This window comes from Setaria italica, chromosome VII (assembly GCF_000263155.2).
Source record: "Setaria italica strain Yugu1 chromosome VII, Setaria_italica_v2.0, whole genome shotgun sequence".
Lineage (NCBI taxonomy): Eukaryota > Viridiplantae > Streptophyta > Magnoliopsida > Poales > Poaceae > Setaria > Setaria italica.
The window spans coordinates 29,562,879-29,577,480 of record NC_028456.1 but is presented as its reverse complement, the minus strand read 5'-3'; the positions used below and the strand labels follow the sequence as shown (position 1 = coordinate 29,577,480).

The 14,602-nt window shown below is 46.0% G+C and overlaps 2 protein-coding genes and 1 long non-coding RNA gene across 6 annotated transcripts; all 3 read left to right on the top strand.

The window, feature by feature from the left end:
- The first annotated feature begins 156 nt into the window (after nucleotides 1–156).
- Nucleotides 157–5,010, top strand: LOC101764408. 4 transcript variants are annotated; one of them, XM_022827955.1, is made up of 9 exons: nucleotides 157–741; nucleotides 1,448–2,329; nucleotides 2,751–2,893; nucleotides 2,985–3,174; nucleotides 3,259–3,690; nucleotides 3,767–3,877; nucleotides 3,993–4,310; nucleotides 4,391–4,453; nucleotides 4,840–5,010. In XM_022827955.1, exons 2-9 carry the CDS (start codon nucleotides 2,117–2,119, stop codon nucleotides 4,909–4,911), a joined length of 1,542 nt encoding a protein of 513 aa, XP_022683690.1. In that variant the 5' UTR covers nucleotides 157–741; nucleotides 1,448–2,116; the 3' UTR covers nucleotides 4,912–5,010. The 4 variants fall into 4 exon arrangements, with proteins under 4 accessions (XP_022683690.1, XP_022683691.1, XP_022683692.1 ...); XM_022827956.1 differs by having other exon boundaries at nucleotides 1,404–2,329; nucleotides 2,754–2,893; XM_022827957.1 differs by having other exon boundaries at nucleotides 1,404–2,329; nucleotides 3,993–4,296.
- Nucleotides 5,011–5,397: 387 nt separating this feature from the next.
- LOC101764683 lies at nucleotides 5,398–10,699 on the top strand. Its single transcript, XM_004978170.2, has 8 exons — nucleotides 5,398–5,950; nucleotides 6,382–7,744; nucleotides 8,961–9,190; nucleotides 9,263–9,466; nucleotides 9,567–9,659; nucleotides 9,726–9,830; nucleotides 9,916–10,215; nucleotides 10,329–10,699. The coding sequence occupies exons 1-8, from the start codon at nucleotides 5,504–5,506 to the stop codon at nucleotides 10,404–10,406; spliced, it is 2,820 nt and encodes a 939-aa protein (XP_004978227.1). The 5' UTR covers nucleotides 5,398–5,503; the 3' UTR covers nucleotides 10,407–10,699.
- A 994-nt stretch (nucleotides 10,700–11,693) lies between these two features.
- On the top strand, nucleotides 11,694–14,019 carry LOC111258040. The gene is made up of 8 exons (XR_002678667.1): nucleotides 11,694–11,834; nucleotides 11,954–12,037; nucleotides 12,128–12,168; nucleotides 12,384–12,425; nucleotides 12,769–12,840; nucleotides 13,015–13,107; nucleotides 13,184–13,254; nucleotides 13,619–14,019. It is a non-coding gene; the product is annotated as an uncharacterized LOC111258040 (long non-coding RNA).
- The last annotated feature ends 583 nt before the right edge of the window (nucleotides 14,020–14,602 follow it).

Sequence of the window (14,602 nt, the reverse complement as noted above, 5' to 3'; positions counted from 1 at the left end):
AGAACCTAAATCTACAGACGAGCAAAATGGATTTGGGAATAGATTTGGCGCAAGTTTTTCCCTCCTTCGAGCAGCGAAATTTTGGATGACCTTGCTGAAAACTGAAATCCGCGCGGAGCTTTTTCCTGACGGTCGCAGTGACCGGTTCCCGGGGGATGATAGGCTGTAGGCGACCAGGCGTCGCTCCTCCCTCCTGAACTCGTTTACCGCCGCTCACTGATCTCACTCAAAATTGCTCTGTTCCCCAAGGGCCCGAGACTGGAAAGCGGAACCCTAGCCAATACTCCCGCCGTCATGGCGCCGGCGGCGCCGCCGGAGTTCGTCGAGGTGCGGTGCGCGGGGTGCGGCGAGACGTTGGAGGTGGAGCCGGCGCTCACCGAGTTCGCCTGCCCCGACTGCGGGACCCAGCAGGCACTCCCGCCGGAGCTCATGCCGCCGCCCCCGCCGCGCCCGCGCCGGGCACTGCCCATCCCCGGCCGTAGACCCGCCGCCGCCGCGCCTGTGCCTGTGCCCGTGCCCGCACCGGCTCCCGCGCGTATGCCGTGCGGCGCCTGCGCCGCGCTGCTGAGCGTGCCGGCGGGCCTCGCGGGCTTCGCGTGCCCTCTCTGCGGCGTCGAGCTCACTGTCGACGGCGGGCGTCTCCGGGTATACTACGCCTCCCCGCCCCGCGTCAGTGTCTCCGTCCTGGCGCCGCCCCCAGCCGGCATTACTTTGAGGCCATCCCCACACCGGCGTCCCGAGGTGCGTATCTAGTGATTTAGGACTGTTACCAGAAACACTTGCTTAAAGTTCATTTTGACTACATGGATTAATGCACTCTTTATGAACCATTGTAACTTGCTGCCCTTGTCCCAATGAAATGTCACATTAACTCAACAATATCCCCTATGGCCCTATTACTCTGTCACTAGAATCGCGACGTTCCATTCTAACAATTGAGCAAGAATAGGTTCACCTGCGTTTTATGTTTGTATAAGCTGTATGTAGAATTTCTAGTTTGCCAGCAATACGGTGCTTGTATTTTAGTTTCTGTTTGCTTTTTGGACCACTCAGAGGCACTGTATTGGACTTTAGAAAGCCATGAGTCTGACTCTGCCTTATTGTGTGCTAGTCACAATTTTGCTGATGAGGGATGTTTAACAGATTTTGGATAGAGATTTGGTGAAGAGGGTTTGATAGAGAGAAATAAAGTATGGAAAATTTCCAGGACACAGAAGACAAAATTGATAGATAGATTATACCATTCAAATATCCAGATTTGCCAATATCAGTGATGGCCATACACTTATATTTCTGCAGAATTTCTTATATCCGGATTTCCTTTTCTTTACTCTTCTATGCATAGATCTACTCCGTCGATTGATATTTTCTTACTTCCTTTTGCATTCTTTTGCATGGAGCAGGGTCAAGTAGAAAAGTTTAATCACCTGACTTGTTCAATTCACAGAGAGGAGACATTCAGCTATTCCAAAACAGGAGCAATATGCACCATGTTGGCACAAAAAGAGCCCAGTGTCCATTCAGCTCATAGGGAGGAGTCACGTATTGAGCCAATCAATAACACTATTGCAAAGTCTAGTGCGAGGAAAACTAAATTGCCAACTTGTCCTGAATCTACAGGTGTGCAAAAAGTACGACAAGAGCCTCCCATACATGTAAGCTCTGCCTCTCGGGCACAAGTTTGTCCTTCCAGTTATTCAGTTCATTCACAAGGACAGCAACCTGTAGAGGACATTGTAAGTCATGGACAGCAGATAAATGGATATCGGGCTGTATCAAGTACCATCCAGCATGAAACAATAGAGGCCCCAAATCAAGTCAATTGTGTTGAACAGGCCCAAGGTGAGTATCACAGCAAGGCAACTGGATGGAATCTGAAGAGGAAAAGGAGCGGCAAGAGTGCTAGTGTTCAGAAGGGAAAAAAGAAGGGCTTGACTAGTTATCCAAATGGAGGGGTCATCTTAGGCGTAGTACACGTTTGTCTAAACAGCCAGAAAATCCTATCAACGATGAGCCTGTCCAGCAGCCAGCTACTTCAAATCAATGCAATTCAGACCCACTAAACATTGATAAAATCATTTCCAATCTGTGTCCCAGTCCATTGCCTCAGCACCAAATGCCTCAAGCAAGCTCAAGCCAGTGGGGCCAAGCTGACGCAGCCACTGGACCATCTCCATCAAATCATGATGCACCTCAAGATGGGCAATTCCCACTCTACTACAGTCAACCGTACCCTCCAGAGGTCCCGGATGAACACTCGCTTGATAGAATTGGTGACGAGCAGCCACATTCACCAGAGGCTCAATTTCATGTTATGTGTGCACAACAGGTATGAGAACCTTCAGGTAATACCACTGACTCAGAAATGCAATGATCTGTGTTCCTACCGTGACTACTTATCGAAGGCCTTGGCAAGGATACACCTCTCTCCAAAACTTGTCCTCAGGCATGCACTGCCAGATGGTGATTTCTGCTAGGCTGCCAGCAATCACCGTGGCACCTCACTGTCAGTTTGACACTGCTAAATACCACCCTATTGTCTACCACATCTCAGCCTTCTGTAATGACAAGTTAGTCTGTAACATTCAACTTGCCTAGTACTCACATCACCTTCCACTATGCACATGTGATACGTGTTTTTTATAAAAGTAATTACCCCCTATTATTCTGTGGTTTGAATTTCTGCATGGATACTAAGCTCAATATATCTGCATCGTTTGTGCTTATTTCATTGAGAACTACTCTTTCAGCAGGATGCACAGAGGGCCCACTCCCTGTTAGAATCTGTTGTGAAATCGTCAGGGAAGCGTAGAGGACGTGGTCATCAACCTACAAGACTGGTCCCACCACGAAGGGAAGTTGACAGGCCTGTTTTGACACCTAATATTATTGAGTATGTGTATCGATAAATTGACAAAGTTATTTCTTAATATATTTTTTATGTTCATGAGTCATGAGTCATGACGAGTTGACTTACTTGGCAGCAAATGGGATGTCAACCCACCTTGCCCTAAGGTGGCCTCTACCATCACTATTCTTTTAAAGCAAAAGTACCCTGGGTCAACCTATCTGCCAGCTGGTCAGCGAAGAGAAGTTCCACCCGATGGAGATGTGGTTCTCCACTGGCAACAGTATCCTCCAGAAACGAGGGATGCTATTTTGAATGAATTTCTTGTAAGTAAAGTAGCCGAACACATTTGCTTTCTGGAGTATTATTGAAGATATTTAACCACTGACCTTATACTTCAATTGTGCTAGCAACGCTACAAGTGGGCCCCTGGCCGAGAAGCAGAGTGTCTGAAGCTATTTGAGCGCAGAGCGTCAAGACAGTTTGCTGGTATCCTATGCGAAGAGAAGCGAAAGGTTAGACTAAAGTTTACTGCAGTGGATAAATCCAATGAAGCTTCAGGCGCACACAGGTCCAACAGACACGCAGAGTCAGAAGATGAAAATAAAGAAGAGCCAGAGGACCAGCAGGCATTAGAGAGAAGTGAGGACGATGACCCATTACTGTGGAAACCTTTCCCCCCTGCATGGATTTATCCAAGTTGGTGGGAGAGGTTATGCGAACACTGGGCCAAAGAAGAAGTCTTAAAGATGTCTTCCCAGAACCGGAAGAACCGATACACTGGCGGCCGTGCTCATCACACGTCGGGTTCACGGAGCATTGCCATGCATAGGCAGATTATGGTAATAAGAGACAAAGACAAATCTCATTGTTTAACTTATTTCCGCACCAATTCCTGATTATGTTTGAATTGAATAGGTTATAGAAAATGGTGGGAAGCCAGTGTCAGAACTAGAGGTATTCAACAAGACCCATAGACGTAATGGTGGCACAGGGGAATTTGTCAGTGAGAGAGCAAAGCGAACTGTGGTAGGTGCTTGGTGTTCAGGTTATTCGCATCATTTAGAAATTGGTCATGGTGCAACATGCATGGTGTTTATCATATGGTTGCTGAACCATGTTCTGCATCCACTTCATTTTTCAGGCGGGCTTCAAGAAACGTATGGAGGAGGCTGGTGATAAGGTACACCCCCACCTTGCATGGGTGCAGGAAGTAGGGGGTCGGAACCGTGGAAGGTACTATGGGCTCAATGGTATCATTGACAAGGACGAGGTTGATGAGTTAGCAAAGTCCACACCAAATTGTTTTGGTATAAAAGGGCACCGGCAGAAGTTCACGCAGGAGCAGGTGCAGCAGATGATTAATCAGGCCCTGCAGGGGTTAAATGAAACTTGGGAGAAGAAGTTTAAGTCCTTGGAGCAAAGTTTGCGTGGAGCGCCACCATTAGGTACTGGTCCCGAGGTAGGTGAAGGATAACCGTATTGCATTTCTCATCTAGATCAGAACTGGTTTAGAGGCTCATCTGATGTATCTTTCTGTAGCATGCCCCTGGATCTTCTGCAGCTAGAGAGGGAGGCCAGGAGGATCAGTCAAGACATCATCAGGTAAGCGATCAAGTCATGAAAGTTAGGCGTAGCATTTCAGAACAAGGAATACACAAAGAAAGTTTTTGGTACCAAGATTTCTGCAAGTTTTTGGTTCCAAGATTTCTGCAGTGTTGATCTTCGAATCGCACTACCATTGTTCTTGGTAGAAAATAAAATCAGCTACAGTAATTAGAGTTGCAGCGTGGTTATAACTGCAAATGATCATGTCATCAAGAAGTAAAAAATGGGTTATTCCCAAAATATAGCTTCTCAGATCTAATAAATTTCGGAGTCTGCATTCCTGCATGCATACCTGGTCAGAGTAACAGGGATTTTCTCTTCAGCTTCAGCCTGTTCAATTGGCGCAGATATGAAGTGATCTACTTCTTTTTCCCGCTTTGCAGGATGCTTCGGATGCGCAGACCGGGGAAAGCCGCGAGGACGACGATGAGGAAGTGGTGTCTACCAGCGTCTGAAGCATCACTGTGTTATTTTCGTTTTTCTCTCTCTTTTTTGTTGGGTGCATTGTACTCGAACAACTCTTCTTAATGCAATGACATTCACTAGCTCTCCTACATGTCCGGAAAAAAAGTGCTACAGAGAAATGCTTGCACGGTTTTCCTCCCAGGAGTGAGCGTTTAAAAGCGTTGCACTTAAGCAATGGCGAAACATCTCGTTGCTACTTGCAACAAATGTGCCAACATTGTTCGCAGGTTTTTTTTCTTTGAAAAAGAAGTTCGCAGGATTTCAAATAGCGCTTGTAGCGAATCCAAACAAAAGTCGCAACAATTGTTTCAACTTTCAACGTTTAGTCCTTTTTCACTGAAAAAATGTGCCATACGCATTGCTTCGGTCTCTTGGTTGTGACGCTTCAGTACAAGATAGCACGACGCTGAAAGCTTACACCTAGTAGACCCTAGACCGTCACTAATGAAAGCTTACACCTAGTAGACCCTAGACCGTTGCTACTGAAATCCCCAGTCGGCCAGTCGCCCAGGCTCCGCTCTCCAGTCTCCACCACAAGAGCCGCAGGAAAAAAAAAAAACTCGCCGTCGTCGAGAGAGGGCAATGGCGCCACCGCCGCCCGTCGCGTGGGCGGCGGCGGGGGATCCGGCGGACGCGGAGCCGCTGGAGGTGCGGTGCGCGGGGTGCGGCGAGACGCTGGAGGTGGACCGGGGCCTGACGGAGTTCATCTGCCCGGACTGCGCCACCCCGCAGTCGCTGCCCCCCGAGCTCATGCCGCCGCCGCCGCCGCGCCGGCGGAAGGCGCTCCCGCTGCCCCGCGGCGCCGCGGACGTGCGGGGCGCGCGGCTCCCCTGCGGCGCGTGCGGCGCGCTCCTCAGCGTGCCCGTCGGGCTGCCGCGCTGCGCCTGCCCGCTCTGCGGCGCCGAGCTCGCCGTCGACACCGCGCGGCTCAGGAACTACCTCCTGTCCTCCGCCGCAGCGGCGGACGCCGTCCCCGTTTTGCCACTCGGCGCCTCCTCCTCGGTGCCACCCATCCTCCAAGCCCGAGAGGTATGATGCCGTTGCGGTGTTCTTCTATGTTCTGGGCTCAATGGTGCTGTTTCATGTTTTGTTTGTTTCACCCCTTTTACTTCAATGGTAAGTCAGTCTTTTATTTTTTGTGAAGTTTGAAACTTTATTCTTAGGGTTGGATTTTTTTAGAAAAAGTCTTAGGGTTGGATAACTTCTAGACCTTTGGTGGGCTCAAAAGCTAGAGTGAGCTTCTTGCTTCTATGTAGTCGGCGTACACTTTAACAAAGTTTAAACATACCAAACTTCATGGTTGTGGGGTGGTGCAGCAGTTGGTTTAGTAGCAACTTAATCTTGGAAACTCCTCAATACCTTTTGGCTGCTCCTGTTGCACTGCCAGGTGCAGCAAGAGCATCAAAAAATTGCTACTTGTGCAACACGAACCTAATATTTAGTTAACTTGTCTTGAACAGGCACAAACAGAGCATCCTAATCGGCTTATTCCAGAGCAGGCAGAATCAGAGCATCCTGATTACACTGTTGATGAAGAGGAGGTACGGGTCAGCGAGGATAATGCAAGGTATAGGGAGCAGAGGAACTTATATTCAGGTGGCCCCAGAATTGTTAGGGCAGAAAATAGACATGGAGAGCCACTAAATCAGGTCAGGCATCAGGCTCAAGATCTTCCTTCCAGCCATGCTGTTCGTACAAAGCAGACATATCAAGAGAGTCCAGATCGAGTTACTGAGGCACTGCGAAATTCTTCTAATCCTGCACTTTTTAGGGAATCAGGGTGCATTTCACATATTAACGATACTACCACAACAGATATAAATGGCACAGCTAGGCGCTCCATTTGCCCCAAAACTGTAAATCTTGAGAAGAGAAACATGCAGACTCCCAAACAGATCATACAGAAGCCACAAAGACAACTTCCTTGCACTGTGACATCTCCGGAACATGCTCGGACAGAATCTTCAAATAGGGCAATTCATGTTCAGGAAAAGCAACAGGAGCCTGGAAATGAAGCAAACCACAGAGAAAATGCATGCACTCGACTGGGCGATGAGACTATTGCAGACAATAACAACAGGAGGATAACTAGGCAGTTGATTGACCTCAATGCTATGGGTGCAGAGAAGAGACAGGGGCTGCCAAATGATGCTACACATCAGATGCGGAAAGAACAATCTGATTCTGTGATTCACAGGGAACTGGATAATCAAGTAACTCGTGTAGAAAACGAACAGCCAGGACATCACAGAGTTCACACGAGGAAACGGAAGGGTCTGATGGCTGCATCAAATTCAGGTCTTCAGCTTAGGCGTAGCAGACGTTTGGCGAAAGTTTCATCTGCTGCCATTGACAGACAACCTGTTATAGATGACAAACTGACAGAAAGTGAGCCTGATGAGCAGTGGACTGCATCTCCAGGACAATGTTCACCTGATCCGTCAGATACTGATAAAATCATCAACAATTTATCTACTAGTTCATCTCCTTTGCATGAGATTCGTCAAACAAGCTCTAATGAGTTGGAGAACCTTCATTCAACTCCAATACCTTCTTCAAATCCCAACATGTCCAATCCTGAGTATTTCTCATCAAACCCTGACATGTCTGATCCTAAGCATTTTTCTTCAAACCCCGACATGTCTGATCCTGAGCATTTTGCTCATACTTATATTCCTATGGATGTTAGAAGGGCCCTTGCAAAGCTATCATCCAAGTCATTGCTTCACCATATGATGTCTGGGCCAAGTTCTGGTGAGTCACACCTGCATGATTCAATGGATTCAGAAGGACAGAAACTGCAGGTAGCATCTCAGAATAAAGGTATGTTTCTAATTTTATCATCCTTATTTGTGTGTGCATAGAATAAGACATACAGAAAGGGTGACAAATGGCCCAATGGAGGAGCTTTTTCTCTCACTTTTAGTTTTTAAAGTTACGCTGAAATCATGGCCTGTGTTTTTTATGGGGTCTTCACAGTAACTCTCTCTGAGGAGCAAAGGACTTCATAGTTTATTTGTCCATGCTGGTCACTTGTGCTTTAATCTGTTGGACGGTAGAGAAAATGTTTTAAAAAGCCTTTTTGCACATGTTAGTTTTTATTATAAATTGCTGTTAATTTCCCTAATACTCAGATTCTTTTTTATCACGGTCATGTTCTCCATGTAAATTATGGAAGTTCCATCCAAGAACTAAGTTGCACATTCATATTAAGAGAAGCTGTGCAATTTTGGGCTTTTTTGTGGACAAATCGTACTACTAGGAGAAAGTAACCTGTTGGGGACTGCTTCGATATTTTGCTTGATGAATTCCTCTTATTGATCAATTGATCAAGGGTTAATATTCAGAAGTAGAGGTGGAAGTGCAACTTTCAACTCTGCCTCTTGGTCTGGGTTTAACTTCTGGACTGGTGGGTCCTGTCAGATAAACAGCTAGTAGACATTTTTAGAAAATTGAATTTGTGGAAGTAATAGAAGACAATATGCATCATATACATGTGGATTTTGTCAATTTTTTTGGTAATTTCTGACACTAACCAGGATCTATATATTGAGACGCTGGTTGAGCATAGTCTGCAAACAACAATATGATTTTTTTTCCTTCTAAATGCCTTGCACCCTTACAAAACCAGTGCAGCATGCCATCATGGCTAGCTGTATTGTTTGTTTTGTTTTCCTTCCTACATACTTTGTTTTCCTCAAATCTATTTCATGAGGACAGATTTTTGTAACTTGGACTGGCCTAACATAGCAAGTTGAATCAAAAGTTGAGTGTTTGTACTGGGTTTTCCCAGTCCAACACAGGTGGCATGAGGTTTGATGATCCGATGGTATAAAGCAGACTGACTTCGCGTCAGCTCCCTTTTGTTGTTTGGCTTAACCATTGGCCTTGAGTCCGGGCATTTCTTTATCTCATTATTACAAGTTACAATACTTTGGGCAATCCACTGTTTTCAAGCCTTGTTGAGTCAGTTTGTATGTGATTCCTGATAAATGATCATATCTGCTCAGACTTCTGTTTTTTCGCCCCTTCTAAATAGGCAGACGTCCTCGTGGTTTAACTCTATGTCTAAAGTTGTGGACCATGCCTAAGGGCATGCGCATACCAGTTTCATTGAACACTTCAGGTTTGCCTATTGGAAAAGAAGCAGCCACATTGTCTTCCTTTCTGGGCACATTAGCACGGGATGGAATATTGGCACCTCTTTCACATCTTGATTGGAGAAGTGTTCCTGAGAAAAACAAGGATGTGATGTTTCATATTGTCAAGGTATGCACTAATATGGTTTCTGTTTTTAGCGCCTGTGTTTTGTTCTCTTACACAATTTGTTTATTGCTGTAGCTCAAATTTGACATCGCTCCAGTTGGTGAGTTATGGATTGTGAAAAGTTTAGGAAGGAAGTGGAAGAGCTGGAAATCCATATTAAAACAAAAGCATTTTGATACACATGAAACGGAAGAGGAGCGCCTTGCTGATCGGAATCCTCGTGTTCTTGAAGAACAGTGGCGATTCTTAGTTGCATATTGGAGTACTGAAAAAGCTCAGGTAGTACATACTGTTCCCTTTCATGTGCATAGCTTGTGCTGCCACTCTGATTTGGTGATTTGGTGCTTGTTGGATGTTTATCTTATTTGTCTCTTATCAGGCTGCAAGTGCTCGAAATAAGGCTTGTCAGGCGAATGTAACCACTTACCATAGCTCAGGAACGAAGAGCTTTGCACGTATAATTGAAGAGGAGGTAATTAAGATTGTTCCTTTGCTCTTACTGTTAGTGATGCGCTAATTGTGTTACCGTGTGCAACAGAGGCAACAACGGCATAATGATGAGCCTACAGTTGAGGATTTGTTCATATTGACTCACAAACCCAAGGATGGGAAGCCAATGGCGAAGGCAGCAGCTAGTACCATTGTGAGATACGAGAAACTAAATTCATACTAAAAAGTTCTTTATGTGGATCGTGCATGGAAGAGCTGAGATTTCATTTTACATACAGGAGCGATTCCGTGAACAGTGTCAAAAGCCAACGGAAGGCTCGGCAAGTGACTTCGGACTGGAGTCCCGCCGAACCAGGCGACGCAGGAAGCCAGCCTTGAAGACATCTTTGAGGGAAGCCATGGAGGCTAAAAGAAGGGCTGAAGATGAGGCAGCTACGCTGAGGAAGAAGTTGTTTGCTATGGAAGAAAGGCAAACGAAGCTGCAGGAGGGTAAAGGCAGTGTGAAGGGCGCGGATGGTCCGGTGAACTCCCCGGAGGAGCTAGCAGGTGAACCGTCACCACCTCCAGGTTTTCCACAGGTAATATCCGGCTGTAATTCTGGCCGCCACCTTATGGAAAATACCCATCCATTATCTTTGCTGTTACCACTGATTCTGATTCAGTCAATCCATGTCGTCGTCATCCCATGCAGGTTCAAAATACCCCAGGCTCAGATGAAATTTGGGAGCCATATCGCGATCTCTCGGAACTGTACGATGCTTCGTCCTAATGCTAGATCCCTAGGGCATTTCCTTAGTACCACCGACAATAGCTGCACGAAGTAAAGAACGACGGGGTTTAGCTCGCTGTTCTGTGTCATTCTGGGTAATGTTGGCTCCCTAAACCTCGAGTTCACTCGGAAGTCGAGAATACCTTTGACTGTATTTGTCATTGGGGGAGTACGTCTCAAAGTATTTGACCATCGATAAAGTCAAAAGTGCACGTAGTAAAGATCAGGCGCTGACTGCGCTAGACTACGCCACAACGCATCCAAACGGGAAGCAGCTTTGACTTTTTAAACCACGCAAGTTCTTCATTCTTGTACTCTGGGCCACGGTCATTTACCTGGACCGGGCCATTCGCTGTGAAGAGGGCCCACTACGAGCCCGGAGCCCGTCCCGAATCCCTCTACACAGCCCGCCATGGAGCCCCGGGGCCCGGCGGGCAGGCCCCCACGCCGCCCCGCCGCAGGCCCCCCGCTGGCCCGCTCCGTTCCCAAAATATATATCTGGTACTTCCCCGCCACACCGACGGAGTTGAAGAAAACCAACACCTTCCTGACCGGTGCCGGACTCCGGCGAGCACGAGCGAGCGATGCCCGGCTCCGGTGAAGACGAGCGAGAGATGGCCGGCTCCGGTGAAGACGAGCGAGCGAGCCCTGTTGCGCTCCCTGGATTATCCCTGCACGGCGCGCCTCCGTCTCCGCCGCCTCCTCGCCTACCACCGGCGGTACAGCGACGACGAGATCTACGAAGTGTATGCTCTCTCTTTGATTTGATCGACTCGTCCGCCCACCGATTTGCCGCTCTTGTGATTGTATACGATGTTCGATTGAAATCGCCGGGCGAGAGATAAGACGCGCGTGATCTTTTATGTGAGGAACCTAGTGAAGAGAGTCAAGTTTGGCATGTGGCGGGAGGCCTCCATCTACGTCCTCGGCTTTCTGCGCCCCGACTCAATGAGCTACGAGGGCCGCCTTCTCCTGGGGTTCCTCCAGTACCTCGTGGCCCTCAACGACTTCGCCGACGGCCACACCAATGCAGCACGCTTAGGTCTGCAACTGGTTCGTAAGCATCTACAGGAATCCTGCGCATGCTGCGTACCCCTGCTTCGCCACCCTTGTTCCGGATGTCCTCTTCCTCCGCTCAGACCATGCCAGGTCTCAAATCTCCCTCGGCTCTGTGCCAGAGCCATGATCTCTATTTTTTTTTTGAATTTTTGAACTGTATGTAGTGTGATCTATCGAACTTACTTGTGCAGCACTCTTACTTATTTGGGGTTTTTCCTGCTGCAGGGCCTTCTTGAAGTGGCAACTAGTCAAGAACAAGGCGGCGGAGATGGTCGAAGAGATGGCCAACAACATTCCCGAGCTTAAGGACAGGCTGCATTTCCCTCGCGGCCCGAACAACCTGCACCACGTTGCGCCCATTGGATCCAGGTACATTTAATTTGTGCGCACGGCACTGGTGCTGTGGTGCAAGCTTGTTCCATTATATGGCATTTGCAGATCCCAGTATTAACAGTCGGCTTGCTGGTCATGTGATGGAATTTCACTAGCTTTCATCGAAGGCGTATTGCGAAGAACTTATGACGGCAACAATCAACCGATCTTGCCCAGTTCTATCTTCAGCTGAAGAAGAGGTACAGCGTGCATATGAATTGGGACTCCCTTGATGTTTCTGCATCTTCTTTTTTGACACTGTAAAAATATCGAATCTTGAATATGTGCAGGCTGCCTTCTTCAATTCAGGGGGGAAGTACTGTTTTTTCAGGTATCATACTGCTATTACTGGATATCTCTATATAGTACTGTCTTTTCTAGCCTCATGTTCTGATAGAAGAATTGGAATCAGTATTATTGGCATCTCTAGATAATACCATCTACTATAATGCCGTATGCTGTTGGTCTGGAAGAATGTGTTTACCTCTTGGTTCATACAGTAATATACAGTTGTGCTTATTACTGACTGATTAGTTTCATTATCAGGATCAGAAACGATACAAAAGGAGCCATTGATTGCACTACTTGGTACGTACGGCTAGTTTTCCCTCTGTATCCACTCTTAATTTGCTTGCTTTCCAGTTACCTTGATAATGGTGTGCTAAACAGAGTATATTTCTCTGCTTCTGGTTTTGAGTGATTTCTGTTCTTTCTAACTTCCTTTGTTACCCTTGCGTCTGTGCACTTTCTTCTGCTAATAGAGGCTATGATTTGGTAGCATTAAATATCATGTATATTATGATTTCATTGGATCGTCCAAGCATGCAAGCTACGAGAACAAGAACATCCCTGATTCTGTTACGGATTTTCATTACTTTGCAAAACACTTGATTATGTGTATACGGAATGACTGAAAAACTCTGTTCTTCAGAGAAAGCTTTGCAAGCTGGTAGGCATTCATTGCTTGAGCAAGGCCGTCCCCCTGAATATCCTTTCAAAGAAGGTAATATTGTATTTCACACAGTTCAGAACAAGCTGCAGTTTTGAAACTTTTATACCATGTAAAATAATTGCAAGGGTTTATGTACATGTACATGTACATGGTGTGGACCAAAAGAAGACCCTTAGAAACATATTGTTGCAATTCTGAATTGCTGATACCATTGCTTCTCGGCAGGTTTTCCGCTCGTGAAGATGTTCGCTTTGCCCCCATTCATGGCCAAACCCCTCAGAGGCCAAGTACGTCAACCTGAACATTCATCGAAACAAGGTAACGTGTATTGTGTTCTCTACAGTTGAAATTAAGCTGCAATATCTAATTGCGAAGCTTTTTTCCTTCCCTGAAGATGCTCCAGAGTTCTGCTGTCGTCACATATATAGAAACTCGCAACCCCCCCTGAATATCCTTCCAAAGAAGGTAATATTATTTTTTGCAAATATTCTATGCAATTTCTAAATATAAATAACAAACCTTAAGGAAAAATGCAGTAAACACACCTATTTAAATATTATTTAAATTTTCCTGACATGGTAGTACACGCTGCTTGAACTCTGCAACAATTTTTCCCAGATTTGAAAGCACATTAGATAGATCACATAATCTATTCTCAGTTTCTGTCAGCTGAATATAGGCCAGCATGATGCACATTAGACCTGAAGTTTTCTCTAGGTGTTGCGCATATTGTCCTACAACTCTCACAGTCTCATGCATTTCTATTGCCAGCTCGCTATGCCTTTCCAAACAACTGCCAGCTCACTACGTTTATATGTTTTTCTTGCAGTTCTGGAGAGCAGGCAAGGCTACCAACTCGGTGGCGGTGACCTCTGTCTGACTAAATGCTGGCATTGGCGTTGCTCGGGTGCTGATCAGTTGAAGTGAAGAGACCTTTTATTACCTTGCATGAAGGAACTTAGTGAGTTAGTGCCATGAATCTGTCGGAATAAGTTAGCATGGCTTTGCCAGTACTACCCGGGGCTTTGAGCCACCTGGAACCGGAGCAGAAGAAACAGTTAAATAGAGTATAGGGCACCTCGCAGTTCTTGAAGCATGCCGAGTTCTATTTTCCTTCACAGCTTGTTTATAACCAGGAGCAGCTTTCGGAAGCTCTTGGATATTGTCACCTGTAAATAACTAAATATTGACCGGCCGGTAAAGATGGTCAAGCGTCTAGCACGAGCAAACCATCAGATATGATGCATTGCTCAGAACCTCTCCAACTTTGATCGAGATCATAGACAAAAGCATCAACATCGTAGCATTGGGATACTATGAAAGTTCATGTAGGATCGTATGGAACCTTCGTGTAGTATGAAGATGCTACAAAAATTAGGATGCAAGGTGGGATCGATACGTCTGAGCTCTTTTACGGTCCATAATATTAGGCTATACTAGTGTTCGAAAAGTGCTATTATAAAAATATTCGACGGTCAAGATTAAATATATACTACTGAAAACTTTACCCGTGGTATGGGTAGTATACATGAATAATATAGGTAGTATGAGGATATCATAGCAAAAAAACACAAATAGCATCACTATAATATTTTTTTTACACTAGCATAAAGTCTAGAAGACCATTCCATTTGAAATGTCACTTTTTACAATGTAATAATTACTAAATTATCCATAATAATAAAGGGTTAGATCTTATACACACACCACTAAATAATAGTATTTGTGTACCGTGAAAGAGCTATGTCATTTTGGTTTGGTAGTATCATAGTACCCTAAGATACTAGAATATGAATTGGGATTCTAATAATAT